This window comes from Phyllobates terribilis, unplaced genomic scaffold (genome assembly GCF_046119375.1).
Source record: "Phyllobates terribilis strain yellow unplaced genomic scaffold, ASM4611937v1 Scaffold_5__5_contigs__length_657084704, whole genome shotgun sequence".
Lineage (NCBI taxonomy): Eukaryota > Metazoa > Chordata > Amphibia > Anura > Dendrobatidae > Phyllobates > Phyllobates terribilis.
This window is the reverse complement of record NW_027362765.1, coordinates 113249068-113268874: the sequence shown is the minus strand read 5'-3', so window position 1 is coordinate 113268874 and position 19807 is coordinate 113249068. Positions and strand designations below refer to the sequence as shown.

Genomic DNA, 19807 nt, shown 5'->3' with positions numbered 1-19807 from the left:
CACAAAGTGATACACCCATCACTGACTGATATACTGTTACTGAATGATACACTGGCACTGATATATCCAGCACTGATTGATAAACCCAGCACTGACTGATTCATTTGGCACTGACTGATACACTGGCACTGACTTATACACCATCACCGAGTGATACACCCGGCACCAAGTGATACATTTGCACTGACTGATACACTGTCACTGAGTGACACATGTGGCACTGACTGATACATGTGGCACTGACTGATACACCGGCACTGACTAATGCAATCTGCACTGACTGATATACCGGCACTGACTGATAAACTCTACACTGACTGATACACCCATCACTGACTGATATTTACAGCATGCACTGATACACCCATCACTGACTGATATTTGCAGCATGCACTGATACACCCATCACTGACTGATATTTGCAGCATGCACTGATACACCCATCACTGACTGATATTTGCAGCATGCACTGATACACCCATCACTGACTGATACTTGCAGCATGCACTGATACACCCATCACTGACTGATACTTGCAGCATGCACTGATACACCCAGCACTGACTGATGCACCCAGCATTGATTGAGACACCTGGCACTGACTGATACATGCAGTACTACTTTGTACACCCATCATTGACTGATACACCATCACTGACTTACTATGTTACTACGTATACATTTACAAGTCAGGTAAATCTAGCTTTTTAGGTTTGGTTGTGTCTGACAAAGGAGGTAATGGAGCTTTCTGGGAGCTATAAGTCTCAGTATCCAACACCAATATACTGTACCTGTTGTGAACATCCACATCATCCATAAAGTCAACTAGCTGCAAATTGTAATTTACATAGATAGATAGACAGATAGAAAGAAAGAAAGAAAGAGAGAGAGAGAGTGAGATAGATAGATAGCATGAGTATATTTAGGAGTTTTCCATACATTTCCATCTTTATCTATTCTGCAGTCATTAGTTGCTTCTTCTCTTTGTTATAAAGTTTGGAGATGAGTCTGTTGCGATCAGATTGTGGCAGACCAGATCTCCCAGTCCCGCCCCCTTGTCTTACAGGCAGTGTACATGGTGCAGGCTGAGGGCTGAGCTACTTTCTTATGACATAAGGCTTTGGGGAATAAGGATTCTGGATTTTGCCAGCAGTGAGATGAGAGTCTGGATCTGGGCTGCTGGCTGCACAGTGGATCAATACCCCACCAGCTCCAGGATGATCTGATGGAGGTGGTAGTTACATGATGGCCACCTCCAGGCTGCTGCTCCATGAGCCTCCTCATCAGTAATTCACTGTGGATGTGGAGTTGGATGAGGAAGAGTTTAGGATTTGGGAAGTGGACAGGAGACTCTTTCTTCCAGGAGGGGGAACATTTTGGAAACTGTGAAGCTTTTTTTGCTTTTTTTTTGGTTGGTGTTTTTTTCTTTGTGCTGAGCAGAGAGAGAGGAGAAGGGACAGGATGCCGGGGCTGAACTCACTGCGCTCCTGTGGGCGGCTGTCCGCGGTGCTGGCGGCCGTCACCTGCGCGCTCCTGCTCCAAGCGTCCCCTGCCCGGGCGCAAAACGACACCGAGCCCATAGTGCTGGAGGGGAAATGTCTGGTGGTCTGTGACTCCAACCCGGCGACCGACTCCAAGGGGTCGTCCTCGTCTCCTCTGGGGATCTCAGTCAGAGCAGCAAACTCCAAGGTGGCATTCTCTGCAGTTAGGAGTACCAACCACGAGCCGTCCGAGATGAGCAACAAAACGCGAATCATCTACTTCGACCAGGTAAAGCTTCGTCTGCTCACACCCTGCCTGATAGCAAGTACCTGCCTGAGAGATGATACCCTGCCTGATAGCAAGTACCTGCCTGAGAGATGATACCCTGCCTGATAGCAAGTACCTGCCTGAGAGATGATACCCTGCCTGATAGCAAGTACCTGCCTGAGAGATGATGCCCTGCCTGATAGCAAGTACCTGCCTGAGAGATTATACTCTGACACTGATATCCTGCCTGATAACTGATACTCTGTCTAATAACTGATATAATAACAGATACCCTGCCTAATAACTAATACCCTGCCTAATAACTGATACTCTGTCTAATAACTGATATTCTGCCTAATAACTGATCTAATAACTGATACTCTGTCTAATAAGTGATATAATAACAGATACCCTGCCTAATAACTGATACCCTGTCTAATAACTGATACCCTGCCTAATAACTGATATTCTGCCTAATAACTGATCTAATAACTGATACCCTGTATAATAACTGACATAATAACAGATACACTGCCTAATAACTGATACCATGCCTAATAATGATGCTCAACCTAATAACTGATACTCTGCCTAATAACAGATACCCTGCCTCATAACTGATACCCTGCCTAATAACTGATATCCTGCCTAATAACTGATCTAATAACTGATACCCTGTATAATAACTGACATAATAACAGATACCCTGCCTAATAACTGATACCTTGCATAATTACGGATATCCTGCATAGTAATAGCTACCCTGCCTAATAACTGATACCCAACCTAATAACTGATACCCTGCCTAATAACTGACCTAATAACAGATACCCTGCCTAATAACTGATAATATGCCTAATAATAACTGATTTAATAACGGATACCTTGTATAATAACTGACCTAATAACAGACACCCTGCCTAATAACTGATACCCCGCCTAATAACTGATCTAATAATTGATACTCTGTATAATAACTGACCTAATAACAAATGCCATGCCTAATAAATGACACCCAACATAATAAGTGATACCCTGTCTAATAAATGATACCCTGCCTAATAACTGACACCCTGTATAATAACTGACCTTATAACAGATACCCTGCCTAATAAATGATATCCTGCCTATTAACTGCTATCCTGCAATAATTACTGATACCCTGCCTATTAACGGATATTCTGACTAATAACTGATACCTTGGTTAATAACAGATACCCTGGCTAATAACTGATATCCTGCCTAATAAGAGATCATGCCTAATAACTGATACCCTACCTAATAATCGACCTATTAACTGATACCATGTTTTATAATTACTACTCTGCCTAATAACTAATTTCCTACCAAATACCCGTCCTCTCAGGCGCTTATTACAAATACTCTGCCTAATAACTGATCACCTGTCTAATAACTTGTACATTACCTAATAACTCATATTGTGCATAGTAAATAATTCTCTGGTTTATACTTTATACCCTGCCTAGTAATTGATACTCTGTCCAATAACTGATACCCTGCCTAGTGCCTTATACCCTTCCTAACAACTGGTACCCTACATAATAACTGATACCCTGCCACAAAGACTCATACCCTTCCTAACAACTGACACTCGGACCAATAACTGATGCTTTTTCTAATAAACGTACAGTATACCCTATATAGTGGCTGAAACCCTGCCAGTGCCTAATAACTGTTTTACCGAACATGATATACTCTGTAATATCCTACCCAACACCTGATACACTACACACACTAATAACCCTGCCTAACATTACTGATATGTAACTTCATTCCTCCTAATTGATATTCAGCCTGATAATTGATACCCTGCCCAACAACTGCCAGACATAACGGATACCTTGCCTAACATAACTGATATCCCGCACGAACATAACTGCCTAATAACGGATACCCTGCCTAATGTAACTGATGTGATGATACAAGTGATGAAGTGTAATAATGCTTGATACAATAGATATTATAAGGTGCCCAAAAACGTATTCCCAGTCTAACAAAACTGATAAACTGATTTGAGGATACCCTGCCTAACCCATAACACTTACTGCCCAATGTAGCTGTAGAATATGGCTAATATAACTAATAAAGTCTTGGCATTCTGGTTTAACGTTTCTCAAATATAACTTGAAAAAGTGAATCCTGCCTAAATCATCAGCCTAACTGCAACCACTTATTAAACGGAACAGTAGTGGGATTGTGTATTGGGACAAAAAATGTAGTTTGCTTTTTAGAAGTGGTTCGGAAATGGGTAGTATGCCCAACATATCTGATAAAATGGTGATTGCCCGACAGAACTGGTACAACTCCAGAAAACGCCAGAGAATACTCAGTAAAGTCTTCTTTTAGGAAGTAGTAAAGCTTATACTGCCTAAAAGAACAAGCAAAATGTAGGCAAGTAAATACATCTTAATGACAGGTAACTGCCCAGTAGTGAAACATATAGAGGATAGTCTCCATATCTATAAAGCATATTCTGATACTCCCTCATATAATAAAGGATAGCCTCCCTTATATAGTATATACAAGGTACTCTCTCATGTAATAAAGGATAGCCTCCTTTATATTATATATACATGGTACTCCCTCATGTAATAAAGGATAGCCTCCCTTATATAGTATATACATGGTACTCCCTCATGTAATAAAGGATAGCCTCCCTTTTATAGTATATACATGGTACTCCCTCATGTAATAAAGGATAGCCTCCCTTATATAGTATATACATGGTACTCCCTCATGTAATAAAGGATAGCCTCCCTTATATAGTATATACATGGTACTCCCTCATGTAATAAAGGATAGCTTCCATTATATTATATATACATGATACTTTCTAAAATAATAAAGGATAGCCTCCCTAATATAGTATATACATGGTACTCCCTCATGTAATAAAGGATAGCCTTCCTTATATAGTATATACATGGTACTCCTTCATGTAATAAAGGATAGCCTCCCTTATATAGTATATACATGGTACTCCCTCATGTAATAAAGGATAGCCTCCCTTATATAGTATATGCATGATACTCACTGATATAATAAAATATAGCCTCCCTTATATAATACATACATGATACTTTCTAAAATAATAAAGGATAGCCTCCTTTACATAATATATACATGATGCTCATTCATATAATAAAATCTAGCCTCACTTATAAAATATCTACATGGTACTTTCTAAAACGATAAAGGATAGCCCCCTTATATGATATATACAGGATACGCCCTCATATAATAAAAGATAGCCTCCTTATATAGTATATACATGATACTCCCTCATATAATAAAAGATAGCCTCCTTATATAGTATATACATGATACTCCCTCATATAATAAAATATAGCCTCCCTTATATAATACATACATGATACTTTCTAAAATAATAAAGGATAGCCTCCTTTACATAATATATACATGATGCTCATTCATATAATAAAATCTAGCCTCACTTATAAAATATCTACATGGTACTTTCTAAAACGATAAAGGATAGCCTCCCTTATGCATAATATATACAAGGATACTCCTTCATATAACAAAAGGATAGCCCCCTTATATAGTATATACATGATACTCCCTCATATAATAAAAGATAGCCTCCTTATATAGTATATACATGATACTCCCTCATATAATAAAAGATAGCCTCCTTATATAGTATATACATGATACTCCCTCATATAATAAAAGATAGCCTCCTTATATAGTATTTACATGATACTCTTTCATATGATGGATAAAGGCTATCCTTTTTTATCTAGCCTCCCTAACAGAACACAGATAAGTTCTTCTACTGTTCAGGCTATCCTCCCACATATCACATCTATAGATGACCCCTAACAGTAGGGGATAGCCTCCTTAGTAGGATAGGTGAGTTATAATGGTGTATGACATGGAGATGTGGCCCCTCTATAGTCCAGGCTCAGGTTAATGTGAAGGCTTCATGCGGCTCAGGACGATCAACAGGTGAAATCTCCGGAGCTTCTCCTCTTGGCTGCAGTGATCTGATAAGTGCATTGCTGCAAGTTCAGGAGAAAGTCTCCCCCAGCACATCCCCCACCCTCCATACTCAGTGCAGCATCTGATAAATATTTCATGCATTATATTCCTGTCTGCTGTAATTAGGAATTGATAACTCCTGCGATCTATTAATGGTGCAGTCACTCCTCAGTCTGTACCTTTACTGCTCTCCAGCTGCTGCCAGACTACAACTCACAACATCTCCTGACAGCTTCTTCAGGCTATAGTTCTCCAACTGCTTCAGGACTACAGTATACTTCACAACATGCCCCGACAGCTCGTAGACATGCATGCTGGGAGCTGTAGTTCCACAAAAGTACAATTGCACATTTTACAATCTTCGGTGACTCCAGTATAGTGAGTTTTGTCAGAGGCAGCAGGAAAAAAACATGTAAAACATGAATGAATTAATGATTCATGAAGTCAGTGATGAAATCCTCATCATGGAGTTATTTAATTTTAAGAAAACTGGTGAGTGACTGTCAGCAGGGGGCACAGCTGGGGGGCTACATAGCCACAGGCCACACTGCTCACTGTCTGATAATGGGAGGGGGAGATCAGGACCAAAAAGTCTCTATTAAACCCCAACTCCACAGGCTCCAGACTTAATGAAGGCTTGGATCTCAGCACCAATGATGATACACTGTGCTGCACTTAAAGGGTTAATAGGCACATGGAGAAGAGCTGGGAGGATCACCCTGAACATCCCTTTCATCATAGACCCCATCATCTCCACATTACCAGATGGATTTTACAAACCCCACAAGCTTATTTGTACTTCTTTTAAATATTTGGTTGACTACAACTCCCAGCATGCCCAAAATATGGTACATACCTACCTTCCTTCAACTGCTGAGAGACTACAACTCTCAGCATGCTCCACATATGGTGCATACTTACGTTCCTCCAGCTGCTAAGAAACTACAACTCCCAGCATGCCCCAAGTATGGTGCATACCTACGTTCCTCCAACTGCTAAGAGACTATAACTCCCAGCATGCCCCAAGTATGGTGCATACCTGCAAAACAGCCATGGAATAAATGGCGTTATAATAATAATAATAATAAATAATAATAATACCTACATTCATCCAACTATTGAGACTACAACTCCCAGCATGCTCCACATATGGTGCATACTTACATTCCTCATACTACTGAGAGACTACAACTCCCAGCATGCCCCAAATATGGTACATACCTACATTCCTCATACTACTGAGAGACTACAACTCCCAGCATATGTACCAAAGCAGTATGACCTGTACACCAACATAGTGAAACTTATGATCCTCCAACTGAAGTGAGACTACAACTCTCAGCATGCCTTGACAGCCTCTACCTTAAATTCAGTCCATAGACAACGGTCTGTAACTGGTGACCCCCCACCCCCATCTGTGGTAAGACTACAACTCTCAGCATGTCTTAATAGCCTCTGCTTGTTTACAATAAAGCCTATAGACATGTAGCTCTATTTTTTAGTAAGACTACATCTCTCAGCATTTCTTGACTGCCTAGTATATAGAGTAGTATATTGTGCAGCTCTCCCTCCGCACAGACTGGCAGCTGCCTCTATACAACATGGTCATGGGCTGGTGATCCACAGCCTAAGGAGTGCTGGCTACTGTGGAACTACTACTCCTATTCATGTGTATTAACAGGGCGATTCCAGAATGAATATAGTATGCAGATGTAGCAAATTTGAGTTTGTTATGTTGCTCTTTGGGGGATGCGAAGTTTATACATTGTGGTAAGGCTGCAGTGAGGTCCATTACTCCAGACTGGCAGAGAAATACCAGGAATCTGCGACTGCGATCACACACAATAATGGCACCGACGCAACGCTGCTCCACTTCTGATTATCCTTTGTCTTAGATAATCCACTGTACTCTAACCTGAATATATATATATATATATATATATATAAACACATATATCTAAACATGTATATATGTAGTTGATGTTATCTTCAGTCCTATATAACACCACCGATAACATATTGTGATATCTCTGCGTACATATAATTTAGTAGATGTTACCCACAGTCCTATGAAACACCACAGATACCACAGCGATAGCTCTTTGAGCACAGATAATATAGTAGATATTGCCTGCAGTCCCATGTTACACCACAGATAACATAATGATAATACTCTGAGTACAGATAATATAGAATAGGTTACCTGCAGTCCCATGTAACACTACCGATAACACAGTGATAACTCTGAGTATAGAATAATGTAGTAGATGATATCTGCAGTCCTATGTAACTCCACAGATAACACAGTTATAACTCTCTGAGTACAGATAATGTAGTAGATGTCACTTGCAGTCCTATGTAACACCACAGATAACACAATCATAACTCACTGAGTAAAGAGAATGTAGTAGATGTTACCTGCAGTCCCAGGTAACACCACAGAGAACACAGTGATAACACTCTCAGTACAGATAATGTAGTAGATGCTACCTGCAGTCCTATGTAAAGCCACAGAGAACACTGTTATAACACTCTCAGTACAGATAATTTAGTAGATGTCACCTGCAGTCCTATGTAACACCATAGATAACACAGTGATAACTCTCCGAGTACAGATAATGTAGTAGATGTCACCTGCAGTCCCATGTAACACCACATATGGAACGTTGTAATTTCACCATATGCTAAATGTCAGTCTTAGCTCTGCTACATCTGTCTCCCATTTGACACTATTATTTTAATAGATCTGACATTTGCTGGAGCTTCCTATATTGGTCTAATAATTGTAGGAACAGATGTAGTCAGATATTTCCGGATGTGCAGGAAGTAAAGGTGATGTAGATACAGTCATCGCTCGGCCATTATAGACATCATCGCTCTGGAGGACCATAATTGTCCGATGATAAGGAGGGGGTGACTACACGGGCTCTGGATTCTCAGCTCCTCTGCCTCGATATCAGGATCACGTCTTCCTGCTCTATAGATTAGTAATGGGGGCTATACGGGGAATCAATGAATGAAATAAGTAAATGCACAAATGTATCAATTAATATTGATTAGAGAGCGTCCGTCACCTTAAAGAAACAAAGGACACCGAGAACAATAGGGTCTTATCCTATGGTGGAAAATCAAAATGAGGGCCCCTATTCTCTTACTATTTTCTTAAAGGGATTGTCCACTTTCTTGACAGTGGGCCTCAATCTCTGTAAAACGCCCCACAAACTCAGCAGGTGCTCAACCTCTTTCGGCCCAGCGCTTTGGCTGTAGAGGTGATATTGCGTCAACAGCGCGTGTCATCACTTTTGTCAGTCACTGAGCTCAGCAGCACATGCTGTCAACCTCGATATAACTGCTGAGCTCAGTGAGCGGCTAGAGGAGAGACGCGCATTATTGATGCAACGTCACCGCTGCAGACAAAACACTGATATCACAGCAGCTGCAATAGCGTAATTTGAAGCTTGTGGGCCCCAATGCAAAATCTTCAACAGGGCCTCCAAGGTGTTTAATAGTAAGTCTTTTCCTATGAGTCAAAGGGACCTTTTGGGCCCTCGCTAGTCTCCAGGGTGCCGATGTGATTGCAACCCCTGCACTTATTATAGTTAAGTCCCTGAGCGGCGGGGAGAAGGTGCTGGACTCAGGGAGGGGGATACCTGCTGAGTTTTTTGTATTAAGTATTTTACAGAGTTTCCTAAAATTAGATATGGCCTCCGTTTTCACACGTACCGGAGACACGTACACGCGTACCCATTATAATCGATGGGGCTGCACACAAGTCCGTATTTTCACACAGAACGTGTGCCGTATGAACCACACAGAGACATGATATTTTTTTTACAGGCAGAACAGATCACACAGACCCATACAAGCCTATGGGTCCATGTAAAACACATACCGAACACGGATGACACCCGTGTGGCATCCTTGTGCCGTCTGTGTGACACCTACCGCAATGTAATGTATTCAAGAAATGACTAATTTTTAAGTGTTATAGATGTGCAAAGATAATTGATAGCTAATAGATAGATAGTTAGATAAATAGATACATAGATATTAGTTAGATAGATAGTTGGATAGCTTGTACAGCTTTATATTAAGCCAAATAAATTAAAAGAAAAAAATGATAAGGGGTTTCCCCTATTTTTTGAAACCAGCAAAGGTAAAGCAGACAGCTCTAGGCTGATATATGAGAGAAAGGATTTAAATCAGATTTAGAAAGGAATGAATAAGTGACTCAATCAATCTCTAAATGAATGAATGAACGTGAATAAGAGTACCAGGCTGTATTTTCCTCGTGTTTAGGATGTTGTTCTGCTGTTTTCTAATGATGTCGATGAATTTATAATTATCTGTTCATTATTAGTGCAGTAATTAGGGAGCTGAGAGATTCTCACTGACAATGAGCCGATATAATTCACATCACTCTAAAGTCAAGAGTCTGAAAACCTTCACAGAAACGTATGTAATCTGAGGATTATTTTAATGTGAAGTCGGACCTTTATTAATAATCAATAAAATAATATGTATAGTATGTGCAAAAAAAAAAAATCTTATTTCTACCTGGAAACCATCAACAAGCTGGTTGGAGTGGGAGTGCTCATGATCAACCTATACTATTTCTTGTCTATGGGACTGCCGGAAATTGCAGAGCGCTGTCCTTGGCTATTTCTGACAGTCCCATAAACAATGAATAAAGCGTAGACCGAGCATGCGCGCTGCTGCTCCACTAAAGGCAGGACTCTATAGAGCCCCATTCTTCAGATCGCTGGAGACCCAACAGACAGACTCCAGTGATCTGCAACCCCATATATATATAGGACAACTTGCTATTTTGGAAATAACCCTTTAAAGGGGATCTAACAGCAAGTTTTTGCTATTTAATCTGAAAGCAGAATAATGTAGTGGCAGAGATCCTAATTCCAGTGATATGTCACTTGCTCTGCAACTTGCTGTTGTTTCAGTACAATCAGTATTTTATCTGCAGAAGGTTATCACTGCAGGACTCCGTGTCATGTGCCAAACAGTCCAGCTAATCTATGTAACCTCGCCCCCCCACCACTGATTGGCAGCTTGCTGACACTGTACACAGGAAGCTGCCAATCAGGGGCGAGGGAAGGGTTATAGACAGCTCAGCATTCTGACCACTGCTACATCCACAGCAGAGAAAACAGGGATTATATCAAAATTGCACCAAGCAGCCCAGTAAGTGACACATCACTGGAATCAGGGTCTCTGCCCTCACATTATGCTCTCTTCAGATTACAAAGCAAAAACCTGTTGACAGATTCCCTTTAAGACAGCAATCTGTACATTTAAGGCACCTCACTGCTTATAGTTTCACATTTCTGTGTTGAGTAAACCTTTCTTGCATTCTAACTTAGAAGGGTCTCTTTTTCCGCCCTACAACATACATAATGATGAGTGCACAGGTGTGATCACCCGCTGGATGACGGCTGTAATTGACAGCTAGCATCAACTGATAACAACCAGGATCAGAGTTAACTCATATCCCTTTCTGCACCAATATCATTGTAGATCTCTGTGCTTCCCATCAGTTCAAGTAATGTGATCAAACCATGAAAAAATTGTGTCGCAACGCAAAAATGTAAAAAAAAAAACATATTTTGAAAATAAATGTAATTCATCGGTAATAAACATATTGAATATGTAATTATTACCCATTCCCATACTCATATTGAACCATGCAATAAAAATATGCCCACTATTAATTTTAAACAGGGAATGGCATAAAAAATAAAATAAAAAAAATTGGAGAATAGTTTTTTTTATGAATTCCTTCAGCCTAAAAAAATCATATAAATTGAATGCGACCATTATTGCTTGAAAATGATGCCAAATTAAAAACTTATCTGGTAAAAAGAAAGCGTGAAAGTGAGGAGAGGAAAAATGAAAAAAAACAAAAAAACAACAACTCCTAGTTCTTGGATGTTAAGAAGTAAATTCCATACTATATCATTTTAGGGCTCATTGTTACAGTTTAGTAATACAGAGCTCCAATTCCAATGAAAACACATTAAAGGGACTGTCCAGGCTTGAGATGAAAGTCTGCAGTCAGTCACTGTGACTGAAGACTGCTGAATCCTTATAGTGTGTGCACCACATGCTGTCAGGATTCTCTGGTATTGCCGGTAAGAGCTGGCAGTCACGTGACTGCAAGTATGTGATTTGCATACTTCCAGCCATATTTGTCTTCATTAATTCTTCTAGATACACATGTACACAGTTTTTGAAGTAACTTGGCAGAAAGGTTGTTCCAAACATTTAGGAGAACTAACCACCAATCTCCTGTGAATGTAGGCTTTTGCAAATCCTTTTGAAAGTGATGATACGACTCCACAGAGCTCTGATCTCACATCATCCAGTCTGTCTGGGATTACACGAAGAGACTGAAGGACTTGTACAAGCAAAATCTTCTGTGTTTGGAACAACCTATTTATCTGATTTATGGTAGATTTGTCTTCTGGTCATTTTCTTTGCATCTTGTAAAATTGATAAAAAATAAACTATTAACCTTCTATTTTTGAAAGCTTTCTTACTTTACAGCATTTTTCCACTTCTTCATAAAACCTTTTCACAGTTTTGTAAGTTATGAAATTATCAGCACGGTATTTTGGACGGTATGCTGTAGTTAGGACCATGCTGTAGTCTGATCTTCAAGGTGCTGCGGACGAGATTAGAAGGTGTAGATCTCCATAATCGCTGTCTCTTTGTATTATAGATCTTAGTAAACGTGGGAAACTTTTTCACTCTGGAATCGGTGTTTGTGGCTCCAAGGAAAGGAATCTACAGCTTCAACTTTCATGTAATAAAGGTTTACCAAAGTCAAACAATACAGGTAAGTGGCCGCCCCTCCACCTCCATGCACCCTAGGTCGTATATAGTCCTGTGTATAAGGCAGTGGTCAGAATATGAGGCAGTGGTGGGAGACGACACTGAGCCGCCGCTGAGCTTTGTGCTGCAGTGCACAACTCCTGCAAAGCTCTGATGTAGAGGATGAGGAGGAAGCATGTCCTGTGCAGCGTGTATACTTATAAGGCCACGTTCACACGTTCAGTATTTGGTCAGTATTTTACCTCAGTATTTGTAAGCCAAAACCAGGAGTGGAACAATCAGAAGAAAAGTATAATAGAAACACGTCACCACTTCTGGATTTATCACCCACTCCTGGTTTTGGTTTACAAATACTGATGTAAAAAACTGATCAAATACTGAATGTGTGAACGCGGCCTAAATATAGAATTTGGGGTAAGTACCCTAGACACTATGGATAATAATTGTTTTATATTAAATTGTGAAATTATTTATGTTTTCCCTAAGTTTTATGTTATATTTCTTATCATGTAATTTAATTACATTTTATTTTAAAAATAATACTAAAGGGAATTACTTTTTTAATGCAAATCAAATTAATTACATATTGCAAATGATTGCATCAGGCACAGAAGGGATGACATGACCTCAGCAAATCAAGAAGGTGTATCAAAGATCATATAAAAGCACAGGCAGGGAATGCAGAACCCATTTTGGGGTAAAAACTGGATACTGAGAGGACGTCAAAGGTCAGCAATAGTGATAGGGAGAGAAAGCCATAAAACTGTGCACAAATTCTATTCATAGTGTGTGACATCAAAGCAGGGAAGAACAGTCACCATCCATTCACTCATATCCATATATGTGGAAGTCACATTGACATTACAATGACTGTGTTTGCATTAAAAAGCTTAAAGGGTTAGATACATTTCTGGTAGACCTCTTTTTCTTATATATAGTGGTTTGAAAACATGTTTGCCCCCTTCCTGATTCTTATTATTTTGCATGTTTGTTACACTTAAATGTTTCAGATCACAAACCAAATTGAAATATTAGATAACGGTAACACAAGTAAACACAAAATTCAGTTTTTAAATGAAGGTCTTTATTATTAAGGGAAAAAGAAATCCAAACCTACAGGACCCTGTGTGAAAAAGTGATTGCCCTGCCCCTTAAAACATAAATTTACTGCAGGTTATCACATCGTTGGGAAGCTGAGTTCAGCTTCCCTAGCCACACACAGGCCTGATTACTAACACACCTGTTAGAAATCACTTAAACAGGACCTACCTGACAATGTAAAATAGACCAAAAGATCCTCTAAACTAGACATCATGCTGCGGTCCAAAGAAATTCAGGAACAAATGAGAAACAAAGTAATTGAGATCTATCAGTCTGACAAAGGTTATAAAGCTGTTTCTAAAGCTTTGGGACTCCAGCGAACCACAGTGAGAGCCATTATCCACAAATGGCGAAAACATGGAACAGTGGTGAACCTTCCCAGGAGTGGCCGGCCGACCAAAATTACGCCAAAAGCTCAGCGACGACTTATCCAAGAGGTCACAAAAGACCCCACAACAACATCCAAAGAACTGCAGGCCTCACTTGCCTCAGTTAAAGTTAGGGTTCATGATGACTCCACCATAAGAAAGAGACTGGGCAAAAATGGCATGCATGGCAGAGTTCCAAGATGAAAACCACTGCTGAGCAAAAACAAAATAAAGGCTCATCTCAGTTTTGCCAGAAAACATCTTGATGATTGCCAAGACTTTTGGGAGAATACTCTGTGGACTGATGAGACAAAAGTTAAACTTTTTGGAAGGCATATGTCTCACAGCATTTCCGAAAAGAAACATCATACCAACAATAAAATATGGTGGAGGTAGGGTGATGATCTGGGGCTGTTTTGTTGCTTCAGGACCTGGACGACTTGCTGCGGTAAATGGAACCATGAATTCTGCTGTCTACCAAAAAATCCTGAAGGAGAATGTCCGGCCATCTGTTCGTGACCTCAAGCTGAAGCGCACATGGGTTATGCAGCAGGACAATAATCCAAAACACACCAACAAGTCCATCTCTGAATGGCTTAAGAAAAACAAAATTAAGACTTTGGAGTGGCCTGGTCAAAATCTTGACCTTAATCCGATTGAGATGCTGTGGCATGACCTTAAAAAGGTTCATGCTCGGTAACCCTCCTATGTGACTGAATTGCAACAATTTTGCAGAGATAAGTGGCCAAAATTCTTCCAGAGCATTGTAAAATAATCATTACCAGTTATCGCAAATGCTTGATTGCAGTTGTTGCTGCTAAGGGTGATCCAAAGACTTATGAGGTTTAGGGGGCAATCACTTTTTCACACATGGCTCTGTAGGTTTGGATTTCTTTTTCCCTTAATAATAAAGACCTTCATTTAAAAACTGCATTTTGTGTTTACTTGTGTTATCTTTGTCTAATATTTAAATTTGTTTTGTGATCTGAAACATGCAAGTGTGACAAACATACAAAAGAATAAGAAATCAGGTAGGAGGCAAACACTTTTTTACACCACTGTACATGTTGTGGCTGCTGGGCACACTTGAATTGGCCAATGTCATTTAAAACTATTCATATAATCAATTTTTGCATATACCCTAGTGCACACAGAGTGCTGTTATATTTTCTCTATCTATCTATCTATCTATCTATCTATCTATCAATCAAAAATAAATACAACTGCATTCTGAGTTCACTAAGGTATATGTGAATGTATATGTAAATTTTGGACGTCATTAGTGAAGGCAAAAGGGCCAACAAGTGCTAAGCATCTCTGGGAACTCCTTCAAGATTGTTGGAAGACCATTTCCGGTGACTACCTCTTGATGCTCATCAAGAGAATGCCAAGAGTGTGCAAAGCAGTCATCAAAGCAAAAGATGACTACTTTGAAGAACCTAGAATAGAAGACATATTTTCAGTTGTTTCACACTTTTTTGTTAAGTATATAATTCCACATGTGTTAATTCATAGTTTTGATGCCTTCAGTGTGAATGTACAATTTTCATAGTCATGAAAATACAGAAAAATCTTTAAATGAGGTGTGTCCAAACTTTTGGTCTGTACTGTATGTATCTACCTACAGTACAGACCAATAGTTTGGACACACCTTTTCATTTAAAGATTTTTCTGTATTTTCATGACTATGAAAATTGTACATTCACACTGAAGGCTTCAAAACTATGAATTAACACATGTGGAATTATATACTTAACAAAAAAGTGTGAAACAACTGAAAATATGTCTTATATTCTAGTTTCTTCAAAGTAGCCACCTTTTGCTTTGATGACTGCTTTGCACACTCTTGGCATTCTGTTGATGAGCTTCAAGAGGTAGTAACCGGAAATGGTCATCCAACAATCTTGAAGGAGTTCCCAGAGATGCTTATCACTTGTTGGCCCTTTTGCCTTCACTCTGCGGTCCAGCTCACCCCAAACCATCTCGATTGGGTTCAGGTCTGGTGACTGTGGAGGTCAGGTCATCTGGCGTAGCACCCCATCACTCTCCCTCTTGGTCAAATAACCCTTACCCAGCCTGGAGGTGTGTTTGGGGTCATTGTCCAGTTGAAAAATAAATGATGGTCCAACTAAACGCAAACCGGATGGAATAGCATGTCGCTGCAAGATGCTGTGGTAGCCATGCTGGTTCAGTATGCCTTCAATTTTGAATAAATCCCCAACAGTGTCACCAGCAAAGCACCCCCACACCATCACACCTCCTCCTCCATGCTTCACGGTGGGAACCAGGCACGTAAAGTCCATCCGTTCACCTTTTCTGCGTTGCACAAAGACATGGTGGTTGGAATCAAAGATCTCAAATTTGGACTCATCAGACCAAAGCACAGATTTCCACTGGTCTAATGTCCATTCCTTGTGTTCTTTAGCACAAACAAGTCTCTTCTGCTTGTTGCCTGTCCTTAGCATTGGTTTCCTAGCAGCTATTTTACCATAAAGGCCTGCTGCACAAAGTCTCCTCTTAACAGTTGTTGTAGAGATGTGTCTGCTGCTAGAACTCTGTGTGGCATTGACCTGGTCTCTAATCTGAGCTGCAGTTAACCTGCGATTTCTGAGGCTGGCGACTCGGATAAACTTATCCTCAGAAGAAGAGGTGACTCTTGGTCTTCCTTTCCTGGGGCGGTCCTCATGTGAGCCAGTTTCTTTGTAGCGCTTGATGGTTTTTGCAACTGCACTTGGGGACACATTCAAAGTTTTCCCAATTTTTCGCACCTTCATTTCTTAAAGTAATGATGGCCACTCATTTTTCTTTACTTAGCTGCTTTTTTCTTGCCATAATACAAATTCTAACAGTCTATTCAGTAGGACTATCAGCTGTGTATCCACCATACTTCTTCACAACACAACTGATGGCCCCAACCCCATTTATAAGGCAAGAAATCCCACTTATTAAACCTGACAGGGCACACCTGTGAAGTGAAAACCATTTCCGGTGACTAACTCTTGAAGCTCATCAAGAGAATGCCAAGAGTGTGCAAAGCAGTCATCAAAGCAAAAGGTGGCTACTTTGAAGAACCTAGAATATAAGACATATTTTCAGTTGTTTCACACTTTTTTTGTTAAGTATATAATTCCACATGTGTTAATTCATAGTTTTGATGCCTTCAGTGTGAATGTACAATTTTCATAGTCATGAAAATACAGAAAAATCTTTAAATGAGAAGGTGTGTCCAAACTTTGGGTCTGTACTGTATATATCTATCTATCCAGTGACTATATCTATCAAAAGCCATAAATAAAATAAAACTAAAATCAAAATTAATTCCATCTCTAAAATAAATTTACTAGTTGATGGTTTCCAGACAACAGCAATCGATGCCTATTACACTACATAAAAGAAAAGCAAACACAAACACCAGAAAAATAAAATAAAATAATTCTACAAGAAGGTCAGATTTTACCTCTGTCGTCCATAATGACCATAATAACGCACTTGACCGTAATAATTATTCCAGCAAACATCTTAATGACACATTAGACAATTTGTTCCTTCCACTTTGAGGTCTTTTCTTTTGAGCCTGAAACACAATTATATAAAAGAAAAAAATGACTTTTAAGCAGAGACAGAATGAATCACATTTCCGGCATTTTCGCCTGTCCTCGTTGCATCGGCTGTTGCGGAAAGGTCGTCATTGTTCTTTCTTAAAAGGGCATAAAATATCAGAAATCATCTACATAAATCATTTGTTCTTCACTTCTTATGTCAATACCTTGCTAGGAAGATTTATGGAAATATGTTTTAGAAAATGAGTCGTGTTACCAATAGCAACAATGTGTGGCACGGTGTCTGACATTCAGCACGGTGCCCGTCAGGAGTAATAGCCTAAATGTAGGGGGTGTGAGCCGTTGTGCGCAGTCATGTGGTTTGTAATGTGAGCCTCTTCAGGCACTCCTATGGTGTGTAGGATAGGAAAGGCAACCAAGATGTGATCACTGCAGATCTGTCAGCTAGTTTTTAAGTTTTTTAAAGTTCACATGGAGACTTTTGTTTTTCCTTCAATGCATGTATTTGTGTCTAAAGATAATTTTTGCAGTTGGATTTCATTATAATTTTTGCATCATTTGGCATTTAAAGGCTCTTTGTTTCCAAGCACATTCAACTTTGATGTGGTCTGTGGTCATAAATCAGCTGAGAAAGTCAGATAAAAGAGTTACAAACTCTCTTATTGGACCTTCAGAGCCAGCTTACTGATGGATTTACACTTAACTCATTCTGCAGCCAGCAATACATAGTGTAAAACAGAAGGCAAAATTGCTACACTTTAAGGGCTCATTCACAAGTCCGATTTTCGCGTACGAGAGAGGAGAGCAGCATATTGTTGGGGGAGAGACCCTGATTACAGTGATGTATCACTTACTTGGCTGCTTGCTGCAGTTTTGATAGAATCCCTGCTTTCCCAGCTGCAGATCTACCAGTTCTCTGAATTCTGAGCTGTGTCTAACCCCACCCACACCACTGATTGACAGCTTCCTGTGTACACTGCTTATTGTCAGTAAGCAGCCAATCAGTGATGGAGGCGGGGTTATACAGATTAGCTGGACTCCCTTGCACAAAACAAGTCCTCTAGTGATAATCTCCTGCTGATAAAACACTGATTATTGAAACTACAGCAAGGGGTTGAGCAAGTGACACGTCCCTGGAATCAGGCTCTCTGCCCCTACATTATGCTGCTCTCAGTTTTAATAGGAATGACCTGCTGACAGATTCTATTCTATAGATCTATGTTGACCACTCCTCATAATGATGGCAGTTCCAGAAATCATTTCTAATTGACACTTGAAAAAAGTAAAAAAAAAAAAAATTGCATGGACTGGAAACCTTTTTTTTCACTTTAGCACTAGTCCCTTCATTCTAATTTACACCTAAACAGAAACCACTATGCTGACCTGTCAAGGAAAAGGTAAAGTCAAGTCTGGACCTTGAAGTAAAGAAATGGTCATGAAACATGTCTAGTGGACAACGAGAGTCCAACCCTGGGGAAATTATGATTTACATAAGAGAAACCCTTAAAAGGAACCTGTTACGTCTTTTTTTGACCCCCTAAACCGCAATTAGCATTTAAAGGGAACCTGCCACCAGGTTTTCCCCATATAAAGTAGGGCCAGCACCTTTAAGGCCTCTGTTACAGCATTCTGCTATGCTGTCTGAATGTCCCCAATCCCCTCTGCAGGGCACAAAAAATTCCTTATTTTATACTCAAAGTCCGGTCCAACGGGTGTCTCTGGTCTTGATCTGGCGCCTCCTCTCTTCTCACAATCGTTGTTCTCCTTCCCTGTTTCATGTGGATGGCATGTCCTATGTCATCTACACAGTGTCCCCCATTGCGCTCATGTGCAGGCGTACTTTTCCCTGCCCTGTGGAGGGCAGAGCAAAGTATTGTAGTTCCAGGAAAGACCAAAGTGCGCCGATTACCTGTAGGTAAAGCCGGCGCATGGACACTAGAGTGTTTTCCTCTGCCCTCAGCGGAGCAGAGAGAGGTGCTCCTCTTCAAGAGCGCGATAGAGGACCCTGTGTGAATGACGTAGGATGCATCATCCACATGAAACAGGGAAGAAGGACGGCGATTGAAGGAAATAGAGGAGATGCTGGATCAAGACCAGAAACACCTATCAGACCGGACCGCGCCATCTGTGAACATACATATACATATATATATA

The 19807-nt window shown here is 40.1% G+C and overlaps 1 protein-coding gene across 1 annotated transcript in view; it reads left to right on the top strand.

Annotated features, from left to right (window-relative positions):
• The first annotated feature begins 1045 nt into the window (after positions 1-1045).
• The window catches only part of CBLN4 (cerebellin 4 precursor), a 37174-nt gene continuing 18412 nt past the window's right edge, over positions 1046-19807 (top strand). The window contains exons 1-2 of the mRNA XM_073682762.1: positions 1046-1770; positions 12512-12628. Coding sequence (XP_073538863.1) covers positions 1462-1770; positions 12512-12628 — 426 coding nt within the window. The 5' untranslated portion in view covers positions 1046-1461. The remainder of the gene's footprint in view (positions 1771-12511; positions 12629-19807) is intronic.